At 45.6% G+C, this 25,600-nt stretch overlaps 1 protein-coding gene across 1 annotated transcript in view; it reads right to left on the bottom strand.

Annotated features, from left to right (window-relative positions):
- Positions 1-25,600, bottom strand: part of armh3 (armadillo like helical domain containing 3) — a 111,429-nt gene that overhangs the window by 56,299 nt on the left and 29,530 nt on the right. Inside the window, exons 13-19 of the mRNA XM_055647048.1 lie at positions 21,488-21,563; positions 19,798-19,894; positions 17,953-18,054; positions 12,264-12,322; positions 11,194-11,259; positions 9,776-9,845; positions 2,412-2,472 (exon numbers count right to left, since the gene is read on the bottom strand). Coding sequence (XP_055503023.1) covers positions 2,412-2,472; positions 9,776-9,845; positions 11,194-11,259; positions 12,264-12,322; positions 17,953-18,054; positions 19,798-19,894; positions 21,488-21,563 — 531 coding nt within the window. The remainder of the gene's footprint in view (positions 1-2,411; positions 2,473-9,775; positions 9,846-11,193; positions 11,260-12,263; positions 12,323-17,952; positions 18,055-19,797; positions 19,895-21,487; positions 21,564-25,600) is intronic.

Below are 25,600 nucleotides of genomic sequence, written 5' to 3'. Positions count from 1 at the left end.
ATGCAACAAATGACGTGTATTTAGTGTTGGAGACAGGGGTGGTGGAAAGGGGAAAGGTCAGGGAAGAGGGAGGATAGAAGCTAGCAGTGATTTTGAGCAAGCAATAATCCTGTTATGGATCTCTAAACGAGCTGTGCAGCACACAGATCGGGCAACCTTTAGACTTGAGCGACCAAATAAGCAAGAAGCAGGAGGAATAATAGAAATGAAAGTAGAGGATTAATGAGAAAGAAGGGATTTAAAAGTGGAAATTAGCAAGCAGTTAATCAATGCATAGAAATATTGTGCTGCAGTAAATAGATTAAAGAATCACAGTGCTCTAAGTAGTGCTAATGTGCATTTCTGCTACCCAAACTTTAATTCATCCATTCAAACAGATGTCCTATCAATTATTACCATTGGATCCTTTTCACAATCCATATTCAGCAACTGCAGCACTGTGCTGAGCGACAGCAAAAGTCCCATGTTTGATCTACAGATTATGTTGGATAACCAGGTAAAGGCCAGCCTCCCATCTTCTGGATTTTATGGAGTCTCTCAGGACTTCAAATCATTTGCCCCTCCAACAGACTGCAGCTGAGCACAATTAGCCTAGCACGCGACAAGCACGGAGGCGCTGATTTAAGGACGAGGATTCGGTTTCAGGAGGATGGGCAACAAATTAAACAGAAAATTCTGAAAATTAAGACAAATTGCTGAGTAACTCAACAGGTCAGGCAGCATCTCAGCATCTGCAGCTCCTTCTGTCTACATAATAATCAAAATTAATAGAGTTTAGACTAGTTTAGAGATACAGCGCAGAAACAGGCCCTTTCGGCCCACCGGGTCCGCGCTGACCAGCGATCCCCGCATATTAACACTATCCTATACCCATTAGGGACAAATTTTACATTTACCAAGCCATTTAACCTACAAACCTGTAGGGTCTTTGGTGGGTGGGAGGAAAACGAAGATCTCGGAGAAAACCCATGCAGGTCACGGGGTGAACGTACAAACTCCGTACTGACAGCACCCGTAGTCGGGATTGAACTCGGGTCTCCGGCGCTGCATTCCCTGTAAGGCAGCTACTCTACCACTGAGCCACCGTGCCACTTTACTGTTTAATTTAGAGTTTGGGTTGATTGTGACCACGTTTAGTTCTTGAAGAAGGGTTTCGGCCCGAAACGTCGCCTATTTCCTTCGCTCCATAGATGCTGCTGCACCCGCTGAGTTTCTCCAGCATTTTTGTGTACCTTTTATAGTTTTATACATAACGATTTATAAAGGCCTAGATAGAGTGGACATGAAAAGGATGTTTCCAGTAATGGGAGAGTCCAGAACCAGAGGGCACGGTCTCTGAATGAAAGAATGTACCTTCAAAATGGAGAAGAGGAGGAATTTCTTGTCAGAGGGTGGCAAATCTGTGGAATCCATGGCTGTGGAGGCCAACACAATGAATGGATTTGTTTAAAGCAGAGATTGATAAGTTCTTGATTAGTAAGGGTATCAGGGGTTATGGGGAGAAGGCAGGAGAATGAGGTTGAAAGGGAAAAATAAATCAGCCATGGCAGAGTAGACCCGATTCTGTTCCAATATCTGTCTTATGGTCTTATCTAATTTGATCGGAGAGCATACAAACAAAGCTTATCACTGTACCTCATTACAGTAATTTAGCTCAGTTTAGTTTAAATACAGCATGAAAACAGGCTCTTTGGCCAACTGAGGTCCATGCTGACTATCAATCACACATTCACACTAATTCTATTATCCCATTCACGCATCCACTCTGTTACACACTACAGAGGCCCAATGAACCCATAAACCAACACGTCTTTGGGATGTCACAAGGAGAACGTGCAAACTCCACAAAGACAGTCATCAAGGTCAGAGTCATACCCGGGACTTTTAAGCTGTGTTGCAGCAGCTCTACCCGCTGTGCCACTGTGCAACCCTGATTCTCAGCTGTTTAAATAGCATCTTCAAATTTATGACCATTCATCAGAGCTCTGCTTACAAAGTATCCTGTCTCCACCTGTCCCCCACGTCACCATCATGGCTACAAGAGATTGTGAGTAATGCTATTGGCTTTATACCAGTGTATCATAGAGTCGTAGAGCTATGTAGCACAGAAACAGGCCCTTCGGCCCAACCAGTCCAGGTTGGCATTATGGGCTAACCCCATTTGCCTGGATGTAGCTCATATACGTCTTCACCCTTTCTCTCCAAATCTCTTTTGAAATGCGGAAGGGACCAGCCCATAAATCTATAGCGGTGTCTTCCGATTGCTTTTAAGATGAAAGGTCGTTGACCAGAAGTGTTAATTACTTCCCCCTCCCCAGACGCTGCCTGACTGATGAGTATCTCCTTTCTGTTCTGGGTTTCTAGCATCTGCAATACTTTGCTTTAGAATGAGTAAATTATGCTGAACTTACACATAGAGGTCCATAGGGAACTCTTTCATCATATGCGTGACCATAAATTCCACCATTAGATCTGAAAAACAGAATGAAAGATGGTTTTAATGTGGCTGAAAGTTGGCTTCTATCCATCTAATCACCCGCTTTGCTGACTTTGCAATTTACAATGTTACCAAGTTCGGAGCAGTTTGCTTAACGACTGCAGTTGAATGACGCAGCACGACGCTGTATGAATGGCAAGTTCTTCCCCCCCCCCCCCCCCCCCCCCCCCCCCCCCCCCCCCCCCCCCCCCCCCCCCCACCCCCCCCCCCCCCCCCCCCCCCCCCCCCCCCCCCCCCCCCCCCCCCCCCCCCACCCCCCCCCCCCCCCCCCCCCCCCCCCCCCCCCCCCCCCCTCCCCCCCCCCCCATCTCTCATCTCCACCAGAACTGTTGAAAGGGTCGAGGCTACAAAGGCAGCCCCTTCACAAATCCTCAGTGGCACGGACTGCACCCATCTTCTGTTTTAAGACCCCAGCAACACAGAAATCTCCCGTCGATCCAGTTCCATTGCTCGCGTTTCTCTCAGTGGCGAGGAGATTGATGGCTGAGATGACCGGCCTGGGTTCGCTGTCACCTCATGTTGAGGTAATGTTCAATACAGTCATTTGCGGCGTTGTAAATATACAGCACATGTCAACTCAACTATAAATAAGCAAGAGAGCCTGTCAGACAAGGAGATCATCGAGGAATTAATTGCTCTTCATTGCAAGTCATTGAAGGACTGATTAACAGCGTAGTTGCAGTACTTGGATGCCTGCAACCTCGTAAATTCTGAACACACGACGAATAAATTTATTAAAAATGAAAACCATATAAAAGAACAAGCCATTTTCAAAGGCAACTACCAAATGCATTGTTGAGGTAATACAGTTGTGTTGGACAATATGAAATAAATAAAATGTGCAAATGGGCGTGACTACAAGATAACAACTTCCATTTATTAAGCACCTTTAACGTAGCCTCAAACATAGCACAGTACAGCACTGGAACAGACTCTTCACTCTGTAATGTCTGTGCCAAACACGATGCTGTTAATATCCTCTGCCATTTCCATATCCTTCCATTCCCTGCAAATCCACATGCCTTTCCAAAAGTCTCTTACCTGCTTCTACCACCATCCCTGTGTGTGCATTTCAGGCATCCACCGCTATCGGCTTAAAACAACTTAAACCGCACATCTCCTTTAAACTTTTCCATCTCATCTTAAAGCTCTGACGTCTAGTCTTTGACACTTCCACCTTGGGATAAAGGTTTTGCTTATCCACCCTATCTAGGCCGCTCATAATGTTATAAATTTCTATCAGGTCTCCCCTCAGCCTCCGACACTCTGGAAAAAACAAATCAAGTTTGTTCAACCTCTCAAGGTCTAGCACAAAAAGCATACTGGTGCCATGTGCGTGGACAAGATGGTAGAAGGATTCAAGTGGAGCTTAAAGGAGGAAAAGGGAGGTAAGATAGACAAAATGCGGGAGTAACTCGGCAGGTCAGGCAGTATCTCTGGAGAATAAGAATAGGCGACCTGGGTTAGAATCCTTCTTCAGACTCTGGAGATACCTCTCCAGAGATGCTGCCTGACCCGCTGAGTTCCTCCAGCATTTTGTGTCTATCTTCGGTATAAACCAGCATCTGCAGTTCCTTCCTGCACAAAAGGGGAGGCGAGGTTGGGGGTTGCTGAGAACACCATAGTAATCGCGCAAAGAGACCAAGTACCCAATACAAGTTGAGTAGGACTTGATAGTTCAGAGTTGGTACACAAAAATGCTGGAGAAACTCAGCGGGTGCAGCAGCATCTATGGAGCGAAGGAAATAGGCAACGTTTCGGCCAGCATTTTTGTGTACCTTCAATTTTCCAGCATCTGCAGTTCCTTCTTAAACACTTGATAGTTCAGGTCCTGTTATCAAAATAAATGCAAGTCCTTGGACTTGATCGGGTTCGGTTGCACCAAGCTTGGGTCAGGTTTTGACTGCATGCCCAAGCAGATGTCTCATGACATTGTGATCAAATTCAGAGGCATCTCAGAAGACAATTTTGGAGGAAGGCAGATATCTTACTGGTTTGCTAAGTTTACTTTAGTTCATTATTGTCATGTGTACCGAGATAGAGGGAAAAGCTTTTTTTGTTGCGTATTTTCCAGTCAGCAAAAAGACTATACATGATTATAATCAATCTGTTCACAGTGTACAAACACAGGATAAAAGGAATAACATTTAGTGCACGGGGGAAAAGATCTTATAGGAATCTGAGGGGCAATTTTATCACACAAAGTGGTGGGTGCATGGAACGAGTTGCCGGAAGAAGTAGTTGAGGCAGGGCTTATCGCGACATTTACGCAGTAATTAGACAGATTCATGGATAGGACAGGTTTAGGGGGATATGGGTCAAACGCAGGCAAACGGGACGAGTATATACCAGACATGTTGGTCAGTGTGGGCAAGTTGGGCCGAAGAGGCTGTTTCCGTACTCTATGACTATGCCAGATAAAGTCCTTAAAGATTGTCCAATGATGTAGATGGAAGTCAGGATTGCACTCCAGTTGGCGAGGGTATAGTTCAGTTGCTTGATAACAGCTGGGAAGTAACTGGGAAAGCTAGAGGACCCAGGGAGTGGGCAAGGCCATTGGTGGGATCTGAAATTAAAGAGAATTTTAACACAAGGCTACCAAAAGTAACAGCAAAAAACGATGCACTTAACTGCAAACCACAATTGTGCACATTGCAGGGGAATAGATTTAGTTCTGACGGATTTCACAGGTGGCAGGAAGATCAGCAGTTCCATTCCTTTCGTGACTTCAAATCACGCCAAAGCGTTACAATCAATTACACAATTGGGAAACACAGTCACTGATCCAATGCAGGAATCACAGCACGCAACATTTAAAAAGTAAAATCCCACAGAGATTACGATATAATATTCTGCTTGAGTGATGGTAGTTGAAGGTTAAAAACTGGCCAGGAACCTTTCCTCTCACAACAGTGATATGTGACCTTCCTCATCCAACTGAGAGCAGAGAAAGGATGCAGTTCTGACAGTGTTTAAGAGGGAACTGCAGATGCTGGAGAATCGAAGGTTACACCGTACATCTATCTAATTTACTGGACTCGGGAAAGTGCCTATTTCCTTCGCTCCATGTCTCTGCAAAGAGACTTTTTTGTGAACCTGCAGTTTTGCGTACTCTCTAATTTCTGACTGGGAGTTATGTGGCCAAGAGCTTGACTTGTCTGTGGAGGCCAAGGCTGATGTCTGTAAAAAAAGATAAAGACAAAGTGCGAGAGCAACTCAGCAGGTCCGGCAGCATCTCTGGAGAACATGGATAGGTGATGGTTTGGGTTGTGACCCTTCTAAGGGTCCTTAACTGAAAGGTCACCCACCCATGTTCTCCAGAGATGCTGTCTGACCTGCTGAGTTACTCCAGCATTTTGTATCTTTTTTTTGTAAACTAGCCTCTGCAGTTCCTTGTTTCTGCTGAAGTCCCTGGCATCATTTAGACATAGGCTGACATATCAGTTAGCCCTAATATTCTGTGGCGCCTGACCCACTAACTAGGGGCAGCAAGTAAGGAGACTCAAAACACAAATCTATGACACTTTAATCATTTTGATTTCATTTCATAATGTCTAAATTTCCACAAGATTAACATCTACGCCTACAGTTCTTGGATTGCCGGTGAGCTAATATGCAGCAAGACCACTTTGCCTATATGGATTAATGGGGCTAGAAAGCAAGAATAAGCTTGTTTTTTAACTAAAAGTATATATAATTATATCCTTCCGTTAAAATATAACATCGTGTGGACTCAAAAAGGGAAAGACCAAAGTACTCATGTATTCCACACCACAGCTCCATAAAGCTGCAATAATTTTGATACCACTTTTAAATTTACATAATTAGTTTTGTTCCAAAGTAGTCAGTCTAATTTCTCATGCTGTTGTATTAGATTTGAGTTAGTATAATTCATTCATGTATATATATCACCACTAGCTATAATGAATAGATGCAGCCAAACTCCAAACTGGACTGCATTCTCTCTCCAAGGGGGGCTGCTTTTTAATTCACTTGATTTGCACAGACATTAGTTATTCATAGCACGCGAGACCAGCTACAATCTTCAGCCTGTGTTGGGCAAATCGATCTTAGCTGCGACAGCACCACAATGATCTCAGTCCCCAGGGAAAGACACTTGGCACTCATTTTTTTCCCACTGAATTAAGTGGTATGCTAGGTTGCTTCAAAGGGCAGTTAAAAATTAACTTCATTTCAATATTGGAATTAAGTATGTTGTAAAATTAGCAAATAACCTTTCCAAAAGTCATGTTCATGAGTCACAGGAGCTGAATCAGGCCATTCGGCCCATCAAGTCTACTCCTCCATTCAATCATGGCCAATCTATCGTTCCCTCTCAACCCATTTCACCTGCCTTCTCCCTGTAACCTTTGACACCCTTACCAATTAAGAACCTGTCAAGTCCCTACCCTTTACTTTCAGTCTGAAGAAGGGTTCCCATCTAAAACGTCCCCATCCGGAGATGTTGCCTGGCCAGCTGATTAACCCCAGCACTTTGTGTCTATCTTCAAGAAGTTGTCAATCTCCGCTTTAAAAATACCCAAATGGCTTGGCTTCCACAGCCGCCTGTGGCAATGAATTCCACAGATTCACCAAATACATTCCTCATCTTCTTTCTAAAGGTAGTGGCATAGAGTTGTCGTGTTAAGAGTGAAGAGTGTTTTATTGTCATATGTCCCAAAATGGAACAATGAAATTCTTACTTGCGACACCACCACAGATATATATATAAACTGTCCGCATTTGGAATATTGTGAGCAATTCTGGTCACCCCATTATAGGAAGGATGTGGAGGCTTTGGAGAGGGTGTAGAAGAGATTTATCATAATGCTGCTTGGATTAGAGAGCATTATCTACAAGGAGAGATTGGACAAACTTGAGTTATTTTCTCTGGAGCATTGCAGGTTGAGGGGAGCTGATAGTATCTAAAATTATGAGGCATAGAAAGGGTAGAGAGATAGAACCGTTATCCCAGAGTGGAAATGTCAAGGACTTGCATGATGGAACACGCTGCTAGGAATTTGGTGCTATCAGATATGATAATGCCGTTTAAAAGGCTTTTAAATAGGCAAATAATTACGGACGGAATGGAGTGGATCACACGCAAGCAGAGGAGATATGTTTAATTTGGTATCACATTAGTTATAGACATTGTGGACCGAAAGGTCTGCTCTTATGCTGTACTGTTCCATGTTGTATATCCCACTTGACACTTCCCATCCATGTACCTGTCCAAAAGTCTTTTAAACTTTGTAATTGTACCCACCTCTGTCACTTCCTCTGACACTTGTTCCATTTACCCACCACACTCTTTGTGGAAAAGCTGACCCTTGGGGTCCCCTTTAAGTATTTACCCTTTCACTTTATAATCTATGCCCTCGACTTTTGGGCTCCCCTACCTTGGGGGAAAGACTGTGCCCATTCACCTTATCTGTGCCCCACTTGGTTTTATAGCAATTTGGCCCATTGTGCTTTGCCTGCACTTCGAAAGAGGTCTCTGATCAGTCAATCTGGTCTGTTGTTTCCACACAACACTGCAGGTTTCTTCCATTTTGAGTAATCAATCAAATTCACCTTCTGAAAGTTCTATTAAATTTGCTTTTAGTTTTTCAAACACAGCATTCCAGCTTGGAAAAAAAATCCTTCATCTTCTCCCCGGTTCTTGTGTCAGTTCAATAAGATGAAGCATCAACTCTGCTGCCAGTGCAATCAATTTTTCCTCATTTATTTGATCTAATAGTAATTGGGTTCAAAATCAATTCCGCTCCTCCTACTGCTCTCCCAATCTATGTCAAGGAGAATAATTGTACAACTCCCACCCCTATCCTAGTTCATGCTGCTTCAATCGTGAAGACACAAGGAATTGCAGATGCTGGAATCTTGTGCAAAGCCCAAAGTGCTGGAGGATCTCAGTGGTCAGGCAGCGTCTGTGGACAAAAATGTCAGATGACATTTCAGGTTGGAACCTTTCTACAGACCGGTGAGAAAAAAATCTGATGGGTCAGTTTAGTTTAGTTTATTGTCACGTGTACTGAGGTACAGTGTGAAGCTTTTTGTTGTGTGCTATCAATTCAGCAAAAATACCATACATGATTACAGTCAAGTCATCCATAGAGAACAGATACAGGAAAAAGGAAATAACGTTAGCACAAGATAAAGTCCAATATAGTCTGATTACAGATGGTCCGAGGGACTTGCTGTCTGACCCGCTGAGTTCCTCCAGTGTGTTGTCATTTGGCTACAATCGTGGGTGTGGAGAGATGTATGCCACAGCACAGCCCAAATGTACTGATGAGCTAACAAACCGCTTTAAGTAGCGGCTGCAGCATTAGAAACAGAAATGGTTTCTTTGTAAACCAGATTGCATTCATATGATAATTTAGTCGACAGCACATCCCTTTATAGAACAGTCAAGAGGGATACGTGAACACTCAATCATCGACTGTTGGTAATATGCAACAGCCTTGAGCCTGGATGTGCAAGAACCGCAATCTCCTATCATTCTATGAGACAAGATGTCAACATAGTTTCACATCAAACCCAGCGCTGATTCCCAAAGCGTCTAAGATTATTGGCGATTCACACTTTCGCTTCCTTTCCTTTTCCACCTCATTCCTCCTGAAGGATCCACGCTGCCTGGAAAAGGGGGTATTAGCTACAAGGAGACTTTGGACTTGGACTGTTTTCTCTGCAGCGTGGAACCTGTGTGCATGTGACAATAAAGTAATTCAGCGGGTCAGGCAACATCTCTGGAGAAAAGTAGAAGGCGTCGTTTTGGGTCGAGGCCTATACATTTTCTCCAGAGGTGCTAGCTGACCCACTGAGTTACCCCACAGCATTTTGTGTCTATCTTCGGTGTAAACCAGCATCTGCAGTTCCTTCCTGCACAATATACTTGAACTTGACTCTCTTGACTCTGCTAAGCAAACTCAGTGAGTCAAGCACTCTTGAGTGCAAAGCCCCAGAAGCAGCTTCACATCAGTAATCACACAGCAGTGTATGGTCTCAGCTTTACAATGGCATTCGATCACTGGCACCTCAGACTGAAGGAGATCTTGAGACAACCCAATCGTGCTTATCAGTGATAGAGATCATCTAAAATGGATGGAATATAATCTAAATCCCAGACCAGAGCAAACTGTATGCCTGATCCTTGTCATTATTAATAGCCGGCATCAAAATCCTGTGTTTCTCTTCCGAAGGAATCATGTTTAATTAAGTTCTGATCTGAAGTCAGGCATGAAGAGACTAAATAAAAGGTTTTGGTGTGATACGTACCCAACACTGCACAGACCAGAGGCCGTGAAGGGATGTTTTTGTCTGCAGCCTTCTTCCGGTGTCTCATGGGCTGTAAGGTAATTGAGAATTTAAGACGGGACTGATTCAAAAGAAAATTAAGCCATCATCCTCTTAAATCTTTGTTGCAACCTATCCACTTTAGTGACATCCTTCCTGTAGCACGGCGACCAGAACTGTTGCGGGTGCTCCAGATGTGGCCTCACCAACGTTTTGTACAGTTGTAACATGATGTCCCAACTCAATACCCCGACCGATGAAGGCGAGCATGCTGAACTCCTCCTGCACTAGTTTAGCTCATAGACGCAGCATGGAAACAGGCCCTTCGGCCCACTGCGTCCATGCTGACCATCGATCACATATTCACACTAGTTCGATGTTATCCTACTTTCACATCCTCTCCCTAAACAGTGGGTGAAATTTACAGAAGCCAATTAAGCTATAAACCCGCATGTCTTTGGCATGTGGGAGGAAACTGGGGCACCTGGAGGAAACTCACATGGTCACAGGGAGAAGTTCATGAGTCACAGGAGCAGATGTAGGCCATTCGGCCCATCTACACCATTCAATCATGGCTGACCTATCTTGCCCTCTCAATCTGATTCTCGTGCCTTCTCCCCATAAGCCTTGACGCCCTTACCAATCAAGTATCTGTGAATCTTACCTTAAAAATACCCAATGACTTGACGAGCGTGCAAACTCCACGCAGATAACACCCGAGGTCAGGATCGAACCCGAGTCTCTGGTGTTATGGGGTAGTGGCTCTACCAGCTATGCCACTGTGCAGCATCTTGCATTAAAATAAATGCATATTAAACAATCAGACTTCCCCTACTCCCTGCCATGCTCCACACTGTCCTGTCAAATGAATGTGTTGACCTTTAACCTTTGTATTTGCCTCAAATTTCTCATCTATTTCACAACTGCTTGGGTCCCACACCCCTGCTGGCACAGCGGTAGAGTTGCTGCCTTGCAGTGCCAAAGACCCTGGTTCGATCCTGACTGTGGGTGCTGTTTGCACGGAGTTTGTATGTTCTTCCTATGATTGCATGGGTTTTCTCCCAGTGCTCCAGTTTTCTACCACACTCCAAAGATATGCGAGTTTGTAGGTTAAGATTCAGATTCAATTTAATTGTCATTGTCAGTGTACAGTACAGAGACAACGAAATGCATTGGAGACAACAAAATGCATTAGAGACAACGAAATGCATTTGGCTCTGTAAATTGTCCCTCGTGTGCAGGATAGAACTAGTGTAGGGGTGATTGCTGGTCGGTCTGGATCCAGTAGGCCAATGGGCATGTTTCCATGCGGTTTCTCTAAAGTAAAGTAAGCTGGTTTCAACCCTCCTGAGTGGTTCCAGAGTATCTCCCCACCAGGATAATGTCCACATCACACTCACCATTCTGTGCAAGTTGACCCGAAAGTTCATGTTATCATCGTGGAGAAAGGCATTCGCGTATTGATCCTGTAACACAACAAACCGGAAAGCCATCTAAAACAGTTAGCGACAGGCTGAGTTACAGTCTTACAGAAAGTGGCATGGTGGCACAGCAGTAAGAGCTGTTGCCTCACGCATTCAAAATTGCGGTTCGATCCTGACTTCCACTGCTGTATGTATGGAGATTGCACGCTCTCCCTGTGGCTACGTGGGATGATTAGATGGCTGCTGTAAATTTCTCCTCGTGACAAAAGGAAACAAAAGAGAGTTTATGGCATGTAAGAAGAACAGGTTGCAAAGCAACAGGGAAATAAGGAGAGGGGGAATGGGACTGTTGGGATTGCAATGCTGGGAGAGTCATAGTCATACAGTGTAGAAACAAGTCATTCGGTCCAACTTGCCCATGCCGATCAACGTGCCATCTTCACTAGTCCCACCTGCCCACGCTTGGCCCATATCCCTCTAAACCTAGCCAATTTAGGTACGTGTCCAAATGTCTCTTCAACGTTAAGATAGTGTCTCTTCAACGTTAAGATAGTATCTGCCTCATCCACCTCCTCCGGCAGCTCGTTCCGTACACCCACCACCCTTTGTGTAAAGAGGTTACACAACAGGTTTCTGTTAAATCTTTCGGCATGGTCTATGTGCTCTGAATGGCCTCCGGATACCATAACAGATAAAGAATTAAGTCACAAGATTGAGACATTTTTTGAATAGATGAGATGAAACTTTAATCTAATCTGTGCTGACACTGCCCTGGCATGTTTGACAGGACAACATTGAGAGAGTTTTACTCTGCATATGTAATGTGTTCCATGGAGAATTTGATGAGACAGTGCAGAGGGAGCTTCACTCTGTACCAAACCCGTGCTGTCCCTGCCATGGGAGTGTGTGATGGATGAGTATAAGGAGTAATTTGCTGTGTTTAATCCATATCATACCTGCCTCTGTCATGCATAGTGGAGTTGCTCCAAGTACCTTATAAATCCTCCAAAACAGTGTGAATGCAGCAGCATATTTATTGTACTCACCTCCGCTATACAGGTGAGTATGATCAGGCATAGTTTGGCACTGTTCAACCGATGCTCATCTGAAAGAAGAACGTATTCATAAACTTAAGAGCACTATAGTAGGCTACGGAAAAGGAACATTATGTCCTTATCAGATCCATGAACTGTGCAGAGCACATATCTTGCAGATGATAAAATACAGACTACTTATTGCATTACTGTGGACTAACTTTTCAACTGGGAATTTTTGCATTAATGTCTTGATTTTGTTTTACAGTTTTTTGTTCTTTTCATTTTTAATGTATGGACAATCTCTTTACTTTGTGTGTCATCTGAATCTTGACTCCTGTGATGCTGCTCCAAGCCAGATTTGTACCTGCACCTCACCATACTTGTGCACATGACAAGAAACCCGACCCGCCTTGAGTACAGGTCCAGAAACTGCATCTATAGGATTGGAGACACATGGAACGGCGAATTTGGGAATCTTAAACAAAACACAAAGTGCCCAAGTAACTCAGTGGGTCATGCAGCAGAGGGAATGGACAGGAGATATTTTGGGTCGGTCTGAAGACAGGTTGCATCACGGCCTGGTTCAGCAACTTGAACGCCCAAGAACAAAGAAGATTGCAAAAAGTGAACACCGTCCGGCCCATCGCTGATCTCCCCACCATCGAAGGGATCTACAGGAGCCACTGCCTCAAAGAGGCCACACTGGCCACACTCTCATTTCACTCCTACCATCCAGAAGAAGGTATAGGAGCCTGAAAACGGTAACATCCAAGTTCAAGAGCAGCTTCCTCCCATCAACCACGACGCTATTAAATAGGACATCCAAATAAACTCTGTACTTCATTGACTTGGTGGGCATTTATTTTGTCTTTGCGCTATTAGAGTTTGTTTTTTTATATACCATTTTTTTGTTGTTGTTTATTATGGTGCTTACAAAGTATTATGTTTGCATACAATGCTTGCATATCTTCGCCGTGTGCATCTGGGAGGGGGGAGAGGGAGGGGGAGAGGGAGAGGGAGAGGGAGAGGGAGAGGGAGAGGGAGAGGGAGAGGGAGAGGGGAGGGAGAGGGAGAGGGAGAGGGAGAGGGAGAGGGAGAGGGGGGAGAGGGGAGGGAGAGGGAGAGGGAGGAGCGAGGGTGGGAGGAGAGAGAGGGAGAGAGAGAGGGAGAGGGAGAGGGAGAGGGAGAGGGAGAAGGAGCCCAGAGCCTTCTGCCCAGTAGCTACCCGCCAACCACCACCTCCACTGGTTGCGCCTGTGCCGAAGGACACCGTGGCTGGCTGGCGGGAGTGGTCCAGCAGAAGGCGCTGAGGTGGCGGCCGGTACTGCTGTCCGGTCCCAGCGGACACTCGCACCTACTCGAGCTACTCGGTGAGTGAGTTGCTGGCATGATCCCCGACCCCCTCCTTCTCAATTCTCCTGCCCTCCCGCAACTTTACTCCTGGCGGACCAGCCATGTTTGCTACTTTGTGCAGCCCAGGCCGTGCTGACCTGGGCCAGACTCCCCACACGTTGCGGAGAGGAACTCTTCCCCCCCCCGACCCCCGGCGGCGCTGTCCTTTTACAGCCGCTCCCCACAGTTCCAGGGTCGAAGACGTGGCAGGTTTCGCGGAGCAGTCGCTATGAGAGTGGCATTGCTCGGCCAACTCCAATCCAGCGGACGACCACTGTCTCTGCTGCCCGGCGGAAAGCTGCTCCGTCTTCCCACCCTGGGGACCGGACCCCAATCCTGGTAGAATGTCGCCATCAGCAAAATGTCTGCAAGGATGACACTGGACCTAGCCACGCAGCCAGAGAATGTAAATCAGCTGCCAGCAATGGGGAATTCTTGATGTTGCTGTACTGAAGGATAGCCAAGTCTATCTTTCTTGGCTAACAACCTAACCTTCGGCCTCTAAGACGCAGGTATATTTTCGGGCCTTATTTTAGGGTGAAAAATAGTGTCTTCTTCGCCGGTAAATACGGCATATATTTTTAGTGATGCTCATTAAGTAACTGAGGAACTAGGGATCAATGCAATTGGTTTCCCATTAAGAATCCTATGTTTTCTGTGGGAAGGGGAAAAGATTTAATAGGAACCTGAAGGACAATTTTTTTTACACAATGGGTGGGAGGTATATGGAACAAGCTGCCGGAGGAGGTGGTTGAGGCAATATTTAAAAAACATTTGGATAAGGACATTGTTGTGATTATCACAACGTTTAAGAAACATTTGAACAACTAGATGGATAGGATGTGTTTAGAAGGATATGGGCCAAACGCAGGCAGGTGGGACTAGTGTAGTGGGGGCATGTTGGTCGGTGTGGGCAAGAAGGCCCTGTTTCCACGCTGTATGACTCTAAGACTCAGTGGGTAAGGTGGTGTCTCTGGAGGACATTTCGATGACGTTTCTTCACAGTTAATTGGGCCTTGGTCTAACCTGTCAATCTGTGTCAGCTGCATTCTTTCAGTGTAGGGCTGGTGCTCAGACACACACTGATGAGGAACAGCAGCACCAATGGGACAAACAGGCACTGTTTAGGGAACGGTAGACACAAAATGCTGTAGTAACTCAGTGGGACTGGCAGCATCTCTGGGGAGAAGGTACGGGTGACGTTTCGAGTACAGACCCTACTTCTCGACCGAAACATCACCCATTCCTTCTTTCCGGAGATGCTGCCCATCCCGCTGAGCTACTCCAGCATTTTGTGCCTACCTTTGATTTAAACCAGCATCTGCAGTTCTTTCCTACACTGTTAGGGGAAAGGTAGGTGCCAGTGGCAGTGCATTCACAACAGCATTTGGTGATTTGGGGGTAGAAAACTGGTTGAAAAGCAGCGTTAAATCTGGTGCAAATGAATTAACACCTTCAGAGGAGCTAGTATCCAACAATATGGCTAAAAAAAAACCAAACAAAAACCACTTAGTAGCATCCAAGAAGAATGATTAACATAGTCACTGCTGGCTGTAGATAATGGGTCGAGTCTATGGGCTCAAAACAGCATTTCCAATTCATGTCAATTGAGAGTGAACTGAATATATACTGGCTGCATTCCAGCAGGACAAAATCATAAACCACAATAACAAGGGAAGGCTAAGCCACTAGCACGGATCTGCTATTGTCCTTTAGAGCTTTGAGAAGGATGTGGCACTTCAACTTGTTTGGCCTCTTGCCCTGTCACAATGCTGTAAATGCATAAGCCGCTCTTGCGAGATAATAACCAACCTCATTTATATTTGAGAGCAAACTGCCAGTGACAAAATGTTAAACCCACAGACTCTTTCAATGCGGGGAGGACATGGAAAATCGACTCAATCACCTGGCTTTAGAGGAAATTAAATAAACACCACAATAAAATAATTGCAGGGGCGCTGGGGGTCAGGGATGGCTTGTCGGGTTGCTAGCATCGGCTCAATGAGCCAAATAGCCTCACTGCTGTGCACATGTGGTGGCATGGTGGAGCAGTTGGTTGAGAGCCGCTGCCTCACAGCGCCAGAAAGTAAGTGTGTGTGTGTGTGTGTGTGTGCGTGTGTGCGTGTGTGCGTGTGTGTGTGTGTGTGTGTGTGTGTGGGGCATTTGCACGTGGGCATTTGCACGTTCCATCAGTCACCACCTAGGTTTCATCCAGGTGCTCTGGTTTCCTCACACATCCCACAGACGTGCCCGTGCAGATGTTTAGCCTAATTGGCCCCTGAAAATTGCCCCAAGTGTTGTGATGATAAAGTGGGATAACATAGAACTAGTGTGTGAATGAGTGATCGATGGTCAGCGAGGAATCGGCTGGTTGAAGGGCCTGATTCCGTGCTCTATCTCCAAACTAAACTGCAGATGCTGGAATCTTGGGACTTTTCAATGTACTCCACAAATCAGGCTTCCCAATAAAAACGAAAAAGCCAATATAAATGAAGTGAAGCACACTGCTGATTGTGCTACAGGATAATTGCACCCAAGAATAGGTAAAAGGAGAAAAAATACATCGCATTTTAGCACACGATTTAGAGTGCCGTTAAGCTGAGATATTTGAACTGCAAAAGGCACAAGATTATTAAAGAGGTTATTAATATATGGAATTGTTGTTTATTATATATCAACCATGTGTATTGGGTTTACAGGCCTGTAATGTTGCTGCATGTAAGAATTTCACTGTTCCATTGTCAGTACATGTGCTAATTAACTTGACTCTCTCGAATCTTGAGATAAAGGATAATGGGGTGAGTTTCACAAGGGCACAAGTCCTGAGTTGCATGTTAGTGCAGCTAAAAGAATTGTCCAGGACCTGGCGTCTGACCCTTATTCATTGAAGGGCCCTGACCACAAACGTTGTGTGTCCATTTTCCTCCACAGATGCTGTCTGACAAGCTGAGTTTAGTTTTATGTGTTTAGAGATAAAGCGTAGGTAACGGGCCCTTCGGCCCAGCGAGTCCACGCCGACCAATGATCACCCCCAGTACATTATTTCTACCCTACACACTCGGGACAATTTACAAAGGCCAACTAACCTACAAACCTGTACTTCTTTGGAGTGTGGGAGGAAACCAGAGCACCCGGAGAAAACCCAGTCGCAGGGAGACAGTACAAATTCTGCAGAGACTGCATTCGTAGTCAGGATCTATCCTGGGTCTGTGGTGCTGTAAAGGGCCTGATCACTTTCACGACCTAATTCACGACCTCTGCCGAGTTTGACTCTCATACTCGCAGCATGGTCGACACAAGGTCGTAGGTAGGTCGTAGATAGGTTGTGATGCTAGTCGTAGGTACTCGTGGCATCAAGTAGGTCGGGGCGTTTTTCTAGCCCGATGAAAAATGTCCACGAGTAAAAACAGGTCGTGAATTAGGTTGTGAAAGTGGGACAGGCCCTTAAGGCAGCAACTCTACTGCTGTGTCACTGTGCCGCCTAATAGTTTCCCCAGCACTTGTGTTTTGTCCACTGGATATTGCCTGTGATGGATTGTTGCAGTTATGAGGGGAGAAGGAGACTGGATCCAGCACTTTATTCTTTTTGCTCAAGATTTCACCATCTGTAGATTCTTCAGCAGCCTCATTACCAAACTAATCTTCCCTGAACAAGAAAGACAGTGCTATAGACAACCAAAACCATGGGCAGTTTTCTGATTGATCCTAGCCCTCTCCCTCCATGGAGACATCTTGTCTATCTGCCGCCCTTCACCGCCTCATTTTTCCCTTGTGATAAGACCCACCAGCTGGTCTAGTCGTGTATTTAATTGTCGTATGTACTGAAAACTGAACAATAATTTTTTTACTTCCAGCAGCTTCACAGGTCTGTAAACACAGTACTAATAGACGACATAATTAAAACAAAAAGGATTAATAAATTAAAAACAAAACCCATCCTAATTGCCAAAAAAGCCCAAAGTCCCTGGTGCAACCGTTCGTAGTATAGCTGATGATAGCAGCGTTCAGGAGTCCAATGATTTTTGGCAAGAAGCTGTTCCTGAACTTGGAGGTCAAGGTTTTCAGCTATACCTTCTTCCCGATGGCAGGAGTGAAATGAGAACATGGCTAGGGTGGTGTGGGCCCTTGATGCTGGCTGCCTTTTTGAGGCAATTTTTTCCTATAGGTCCTTTTGATGGTGGGGAGGTCAGTAGCTGGGGTGGAGTGGGCAGTGTCCACAACTACTTCTTTCCTGGACGTTCAAGTTAGAGCTACGCTGTGATGCAACGTGTCAATAAGGTCTCAACCAGATCAATGCTTTCCTTACCTTTTGTATCCTGCATGACAATGGAGCAATACTTGAGGAAGGTGATAAGCAGGTTGCTGGTGTGAAGGTTTGGATCCAGTGGAAGCTCTGAAGAATTCATCACTATAGTGGTAAGAGACAGTAAAAAGTACTTTACTTTAGAGATACATCATGGAAACTGGCCCTTTGGCTCACTGTGTCCATGCCAACCATTAATCAATCATTCACACTATTCTATGTTATCCCACTTTCCCTACACAAGCAATTTTACAGAAGCCGATTAACCTACTGAACCTGCACATCTTTGGGATGTGGGAGGAAACCAGAACACCCAGAGGAAACCCACGCAGTCACAGGGGAGAATGTGCAAACTCCACACAGGCAGCAACCGAAGTCTGAATCAAACCCACGTCTCTGGTGCTGTGAGCCAGCAGCTCGGCCAACTCCACCAGTGTGCTGCATTTGGAGTATTGTGCGCAGTTTTGGGCTCAGTATCTGAGGAAGGGATAGACAGAGTTGATGTGGACAAGCTTTTCCCTTTGAGAATAGGGAAGATTCAAACAAGAGGACATGACTTCAGAATTAAGGGAGAGAAGTTTAGGGGTAATATGAGGGGGAACTTCTTTACTCAGAGAGTGGTAGCGGTGTGGAATGAGCTTCCAGTGGAAGTGGTGGAGGCAGGTTCATTGGTATCATATAAAAATAAATTGGATAGGCATATGGATGAGAAGGGAATGGAGGGTTATGGTATGAGTGCAGCAGGTGGGACTAAGGGAAAAAAAGTTGTGGCCTGTTTCCGTGCTGTAATTGTTATATGGTTTATATGGTTAAGGACGTGCTGGCGTTGGTGAGGGTCCAGAGGTTTACAAGAATGATCCTGGGGATGATTGGGTTAACATATGATGAGCGTGGGATGGCACTCGGCCTATATTCGCTGGAGTTTAGAAGGAAACGAGTGGACCTCATTGAAATCTACAGAATAATTTTGATAGAGTGGATGTGGAGAGGATGTTTCCTGGTGAGAGAGTCTAGGACCAGAGGCCATCACCTCAGAATTAAAGGATATACATTTAGGAAGATGAGGATACATTTCTTCAGTCAGAAGGTGGTAAATCTGTGGGATTCATTGCCATACACTGTTGTGGAGGGCAAGTCATTGGGTATTTTTTAAGTTGGTGGTGACAGATTCATGATTAGTCAGGGTGTCAGGAGTTACGGGGAGAAGGCAGGAGAATGGGGTGAGATGGAAAGATAAATCAGCCATGATTGAATGGGCCGAATGGCCTAATTCTGCTCCTATTATTAACTTATCATGTACATGGGGTCAAGGAAAGAGCGTTCACGTCGCGGCCCTGTTTCCACCAATCTTTCCACCACCACGCACAAGAAGCACAAGAAATGACAAGACAGACACCATTGTATGCAGATGCCGAGAGGTGTGTTCAGCTCTGGCTGAACAACTTCTAATCCTGTGTGTGGACTCGATAAGAAGAAGATCATGTACATGCAGATGAAATCAGTTTAACTTGGCATCGTGTTGGGCACAGACATTGTGGGCCGAAGGGCCTGGTCCTGTGCTGTACTGTTCTGTGTTCATTGGCTCCGTCCTGGTTGATGTATCCATAACCAGAAGTGGTTGTTAATGGCGATTTATCCAGGAATCTCTCGAGAGTCGGGAGAAGTACAATGTTGATACAGCCCAGACAATCGGGTTATGGGGAGAAGGCAGGAGAATAGCGTTGAAAGGGAAAGATAGATCAGCCATGATTGAATGGCGGAGTAGACACGATGGGCCGAATGGCCTAATTCTGCTCCTGTGACCTATGAACTTATGAACGAGAAGTAATGAATATCAGGAAGACTCACCATCTGATGAAGGAGGCGTGGTGCCCAAGGGTGTGGTTGGAGTCGTCGGGAGTACAGGTGTTGTTGGAATACTGACCAATCCTATCTCGGGATGGCTCTGCGTTTAATAAAAAGTAACAATGCAGTCGGAGACTTCATCTACAATATTTGAGATGACAATGACTCATTTTAAAATATATTACTTTCATAGTCACAGAGTCTTACAGTGCGAAAACAGGCCCGTCGGCCCAACTTGCCCTTTCTGGCCAACAAGTCCCACCTGCCTGTGTTGAGGAGGTGTCTCAAGGGCTGAATAAGGATCTCAACCCGAAGTCACCTGTCCATTTCCCTCCACAGCTCCTGCCCGATTCCTCCAGCAGTTTGTTTTAAAAAAAACTTCATTTCACCCTTCACCCACTATGCCCAAGTCGCATTGGAGAAGGTCATCTACAATATTTCAACTTGCGTTGTGGTGCTGACATCATCGGCAGGTACTGGAGGTCACGTGACCGGCCCTCCCACCCACTGATGAAACATAGGTGCAGGAGTAGGCCATTCGGTCGAGCCTGCACCGCCATTCAATATGATCATGGCTGATCATCCAACTCAGTATCCCGTACCTGCCTTCTCTCCATACCCCCGCTAACTCCCTCTTAAATATAGCCAATGAACTGGCCTCAACTACCCTCTGACAGAGAGTTCCAGAGATTCACCACTCTCTGTGTGAAAAAAATCTCGGTTTTAAAGGATTTCCCCCTTATCCTTAAGCTGTGACCCCTTGTCCTGGACTTCCCTAACATCGGGAACATCACTCTAAAGGAGCACCCTCAAATCTGTGCAATGGCGACAGCAGAGAGAAGCAAAAAGAGTTGAGCAGCTTAAACTTGGAGCAGAGTCAGAATACCCGTCTCGGAAATAATCTCTTTTATCAAGCAGAATGTAAAGTAGCCCAGAGGCAACAAAAGAGTTAAGATTGCTGCTCATTAACATTCTACCCACACAGAGGAGGTAGTCGACGCAGGTACTAAATAACATATAACAGACAAAATGAGCAGGAAGAATCTGCAGACGCTGGTTGATACCGAAGATAGATACAAAATGCGGGAGTTACTCAGCGGGTCAGGCAGCATCTCTGGAGAAAAGGTATAGGTGACGTTTCGGGTCGGAACGGAAGGGTTCCGACCCAAATCGTCACCTAGTCCCTTTCTCCAGAGATGCTGCCTGACCCGCTGAGTTCCTCCGGCATTTTGTGTTTATCTTCAACATATAAAAGACACTTGGGTGGGTACATGGATAGGGAAGGATTAGAGGGATATGGGCCAAAGGTGAGTGGGTGGGACTAGTTTAGATGGGCCATCTAGGTCAGCGTGGGCAAGTTGGGCCTGTTTCTGTGCCGTCTGACTTTGTCAGCCATCGGATGAGAAACGCAGCCAGAAATGCAAGATGTAAAGGCTTCAAAAACACTCCAATGTTATCAGATAATGTGTAGTGATCAGGAGGAGAGAATTGAATTAGTTCATTTCCCATCACTTAGCCACGGGACACTGGGGTCTATTAAAGCACAGTTGGTGCCAAGGTCAGTGCTGTGCAGCCAGTGGGTTGTTTGACTCAGTAAGTCGCTAGACATGCACTGCAAACCACTGCAGGGGTCGATCCTGTAGAACCGGAAAAGATCGACAAGGTGGACTCTGGACGAAATTAGGGCGCTCACCTGCGCTAATACTGTGATGAAGTTTCGGTTTAAGTGAACGGCTTCGTACAACGCCAGCAAGATGGCCTCATTGGTCCTAGGTCAGAGAAAGCACAATCAAACAAAGAGAGCAAATCCTTTTATGAAAACAACAACTTGGCACCATAACACAATAAAACCCACCAGAGCGCATAAGAAAAATGATGGCAAGCTAGTTAGCACCAATTCGCATCGGGAGATATTAGAGCCTATGTAAAATAAAAACTTGGCCAAAGCAATAGGAATGAAAACAAAAATAACAAACTGCTGATGGAACTCAGCGGGCCAGGCAGCATCTGTGGAGGGAAATGATCAGACGACCCGAAATGCTGACTGTTCATCTTTAGACTTTAAAGATGCAGTGTGGAAACAGGCCCTCTGGCCCATCGAATCCACGTTGGCCAGCGATAATTCCGTACACTAACACAATCCTACACACTAGGGACAATATATAATTTTACAGAAGCCAATTAATGTACAGACCTGCACGTCTTTGGAGTGTGGGGGGAAACCAGAGCAACCGGACAAAACCCACGCAGTCACAGGGGGAACGGACCAACTCCGTACAGATGGCACATGTAGACCCATTGATCAAACTCAGGTTTCTGGCGCTGTGAGGCAGCAGCTCTAGTGCTGCGTTCCGCCCTATATCTTCCCCACAGATGCTGCTTGATCCACTGACTTTTTGTTTAAAATTCTAGCATCTGCAGTCTCTTGGGTCTCTAAAAACGTGGAACTAAAACTGGGGCGACACAGTTACATCCTTTAAACCTACATTTCACACTGCCTTGGAAGAGTAGCCAAATTATTCAAAGATTTGTCCCAGCCCGGTCATTCCTCTTTCTCCCCGCTCCCGCCTGGCAGAAGGTACAGCAGCTTGAACGCGCGCGCCACTAGACTCAGGAACAGCTTCTTCCCCTCCATTATCAGGCCTCTGAACGGTGCTTCTATAAGCCAGGGTATTTCCGATTCAGCACTACCCCATTGCGAATATTGGACATTATGCATGGAAATGATTCGCTACAATGCTGAGAACTATATTCAGCACTCTGCATCTTCCTCTTTGCTCTTTTATTTTAATTGCATTTGCATAAAATTTAATTGATTTTATATATGGTACATCTGATCTGTTTGGATAGCATGCAAAACACAGCTTTTGGTGCACGTAACAATAATAAACCCTAAACCTAAACAATGGATCATAGCTTTGAACTGCGAATCATTTCTCTATCCACAGAAGTTTATTGAGCTGCTCAGTTTTCCTGTTATTTTCTGTTTTAATTTCAGATTTCCAGCGTCAGCGGTTTAAAAATATATATATGTTTGGATGTGGTCTGGCGTTATCAAATGTCTGGAACCTTGCACTCCCACCGAAACGTCTACACAGGCAAGGCTATCCTTGTCCCGTGACATTTATGAGCCTTGATTGAGCTCCCTGACACAACTGTTCCCAGAAAATGTCAGCTACTTTTGTTCCAATAACTTTTAAACCCATCAATTGTGAACATGTCGGAGATTTACAAGTCCTTCAGGGTCTCCATCAACCACCGCTGTCCAACCTATAAGTATCGAGTCAGCCACAGCATCCTATTATGTTGCAGTCAATAAATTTTTAATGTTTCTTTCCAATTGTTCTTTAGCCACAAGCTAGCTGTGAATGAACCTAACAATTCCAATATTTCTTTGGTTAAACTGCAGTGTTTCTTACTGCAGGATTATAGAGCAATGCCCGAGTACCCCAGACCTGTAGAAATGGTCCCAAAGAGGGTGGCACCATGTCACAAGCGGTAGAGTTGCTGCCTTACAGTGCCAGAGACCCAGGTTTGATCATGACGGGTGCTGTCTGTATGGAGTGCGTATGCTCTCCTCGTGACCGCGTGAGTTTTCTCCCACACTCCAAAGACATACAGGTTCGTAGATTAACTGGCTTTGGTAAAATTGTAAATTGTCCCTAACGTGTAGGATAGTGCTAGTATACGGGGCGATCCCTGGTTGGCGTGGACTCAGTAGCACGAAGGGCCTGTTTCCGTGCTGTATCTCAAAACTCTAAAACTTTATTTAATCTTTGCTTTCTATAATCTATTTTAGTTAAGGCTCTCCTCAAAGGCAAAATGGCTACAATTTGTGTGGATCAATCACACTTGTTACAAAGGCAACACGAAGTGCTGGATTAACTCAGCATCAGTCAGTCTCTCTGGAGGCCATGGGCAGACAACGTTTCAGGTCTGGTGTGAAGAAGGGTCCCGACCCTAAACATAACCTATCCATGTTCTCCAGAGATGCTGTGTGACCCACTGAGTTACCCCGGCACTTAGTGTTTACACCTGTTAATACTCTTTTTCACAAACATAGACTGAATTCCTATTCAGTTGACCCAGAATTAACAAGTCAAATCATTCACGTTACATTGAGCTACTTGGGAGGTGAATGGAGAAGTGATCTTTACTTGGGCAGACTTTTGAATGTGATTTTTAACTCTGTTATATAAGCACTCTGTTCATCTCACTGTCACCCTTCTCTCTAACGTTCACTGTTGTACAGCAAGAGAGCTGAACCAGCCCTTCGGCCCACCTTGTTAACACTTGCATCACATCTGACTTGCTCTGAAAACTCACATCATGGGTGTCTTGCTCGTAAAACTTACATCAAATCTGTCTTGCTCGTAAAACTTGCATCTTATCTGCCATTCCTCTTCCTTACCAGTGAAACTAAACTCTGCCTCCAGTGAAGAGTCTCGACCCAAAACATCATCTATCCATGTTCCCTGGGGATACTGCCTGGCCCGCTGAGTTACTCCAGCATTTTGTGCGTTGCCTCCGCCTCCAGCCTTTCCATTTTACACGGTGAAATTCCCAGGGTCCCATGCTCAGCCAACAAATTCATGTCGTGGCTGGTGGGGCTGTGAGAATCACAGCCTCACACCTTCTTGTTCTGGAGTCAGAACAAGGAGTTCAACTCCCATTCTTTAGAGAAATACAAACAGCTGGGGGAACCCAGCAGGTCATGCAGCATCTGCGGAGGGAATGGACAGATGACATTTCGGGTCCGGTCCCTTCCTCAGACTGAAGCAGCCATTTATGACGAGATTGCGACGGGAAAAAAACCATATTGATGCTTGTGTTCCACAGAATCTTATCACACCACACTTTATCGCAAGCTCTCTCCCACTCTCTTGCTCTCCCGTCCCATATATTCTCTCCTTTTTGGCCACTCCCCCTCCCCAACCCTCACTCACCCGTCTATCTCTCTCAACCCTTCTCCCCCTCCCTTTCTCGCCCACCGCCTCACTCTCCCCATCCACTCTCCTACCCTCCGTCCCAATCACTCTCCCTGACCCTCTCTCTCCCTCCCCCCCCCCCTCTCTCCCCCTTTCCTCATCCTCTCTCCCCCTCCCTCTTTTTCTATCATCCACTCTCCCCCTCACCTTCAGCCCCTCTCTCCCTCACCCTCTCACTCATCCTCTCTCCCCCTATCCATCCCTCTCTCTTTCTCCCCTTCCCTTCTGTCTCCCCCACCTCTCCAATGCTTCACTACATTTATTGAGCCTCTAATCCCCTACATGGCAGGATAAAGCAATCCTCCCAACCATCGATATTAACAGTTCAGATACAAAAGAACACACACAGCATGCATCCTTGGAGGCAAGAATGTCATCTCTGGCCACTGGCTGACATCTAAATTACAGGTCAGTGAAGAGAATAATGGACAGTATTGTTATTGTTATAGTCCTTTATTATTTCTGAAGGCAAAGTATTAACGTGGTATAGCACGTGTATAAAAACGTGGCGAGAGAGAGACAAATTAGAAAGAGATTTCAGATTTCTCCCAGGACACTCGACGGGTTTTTACCCGACAGAGCTGCTCGGCAGACGGAAAGGGAAACGTCAAGCAGAGAAAGCCACTTAACCTGGAGAACACGTCCCAAAGGAGCCAGGTATGAACTGCAGCAATGTAGGTGGTATTCCACAGATACCTGACAAAACACAGGACATGGAGCAGTGCAGGTCCTTCAGCCCACTATGTCTGTACCAAACATAATACCGAGACCATCTCTTAATTGCTTGCACGTAACCTATTGGGGGGCGGCACAGTGGC

The sequence above is a fragment of the Leucoraja erinacea genome, chromosome 15, assembly GCF_028641065.1.
Source record: "Leucoraja erinacea ecotype New England chromosome 15, Leri_hhj_1, whole genome shotgun sequence".
In the NCBI taxonomy this organism is placed as follows: domain Eukaryota; kingdom Metazoa; phylum Chordata; class Chondrichthyes; order Rajiformes; family Rajidae; genus Leucoraja; species Leucoraja erinaceus.
This window is presented reverse-complemented; position numbering and strand designations above follow the sequence as displayed.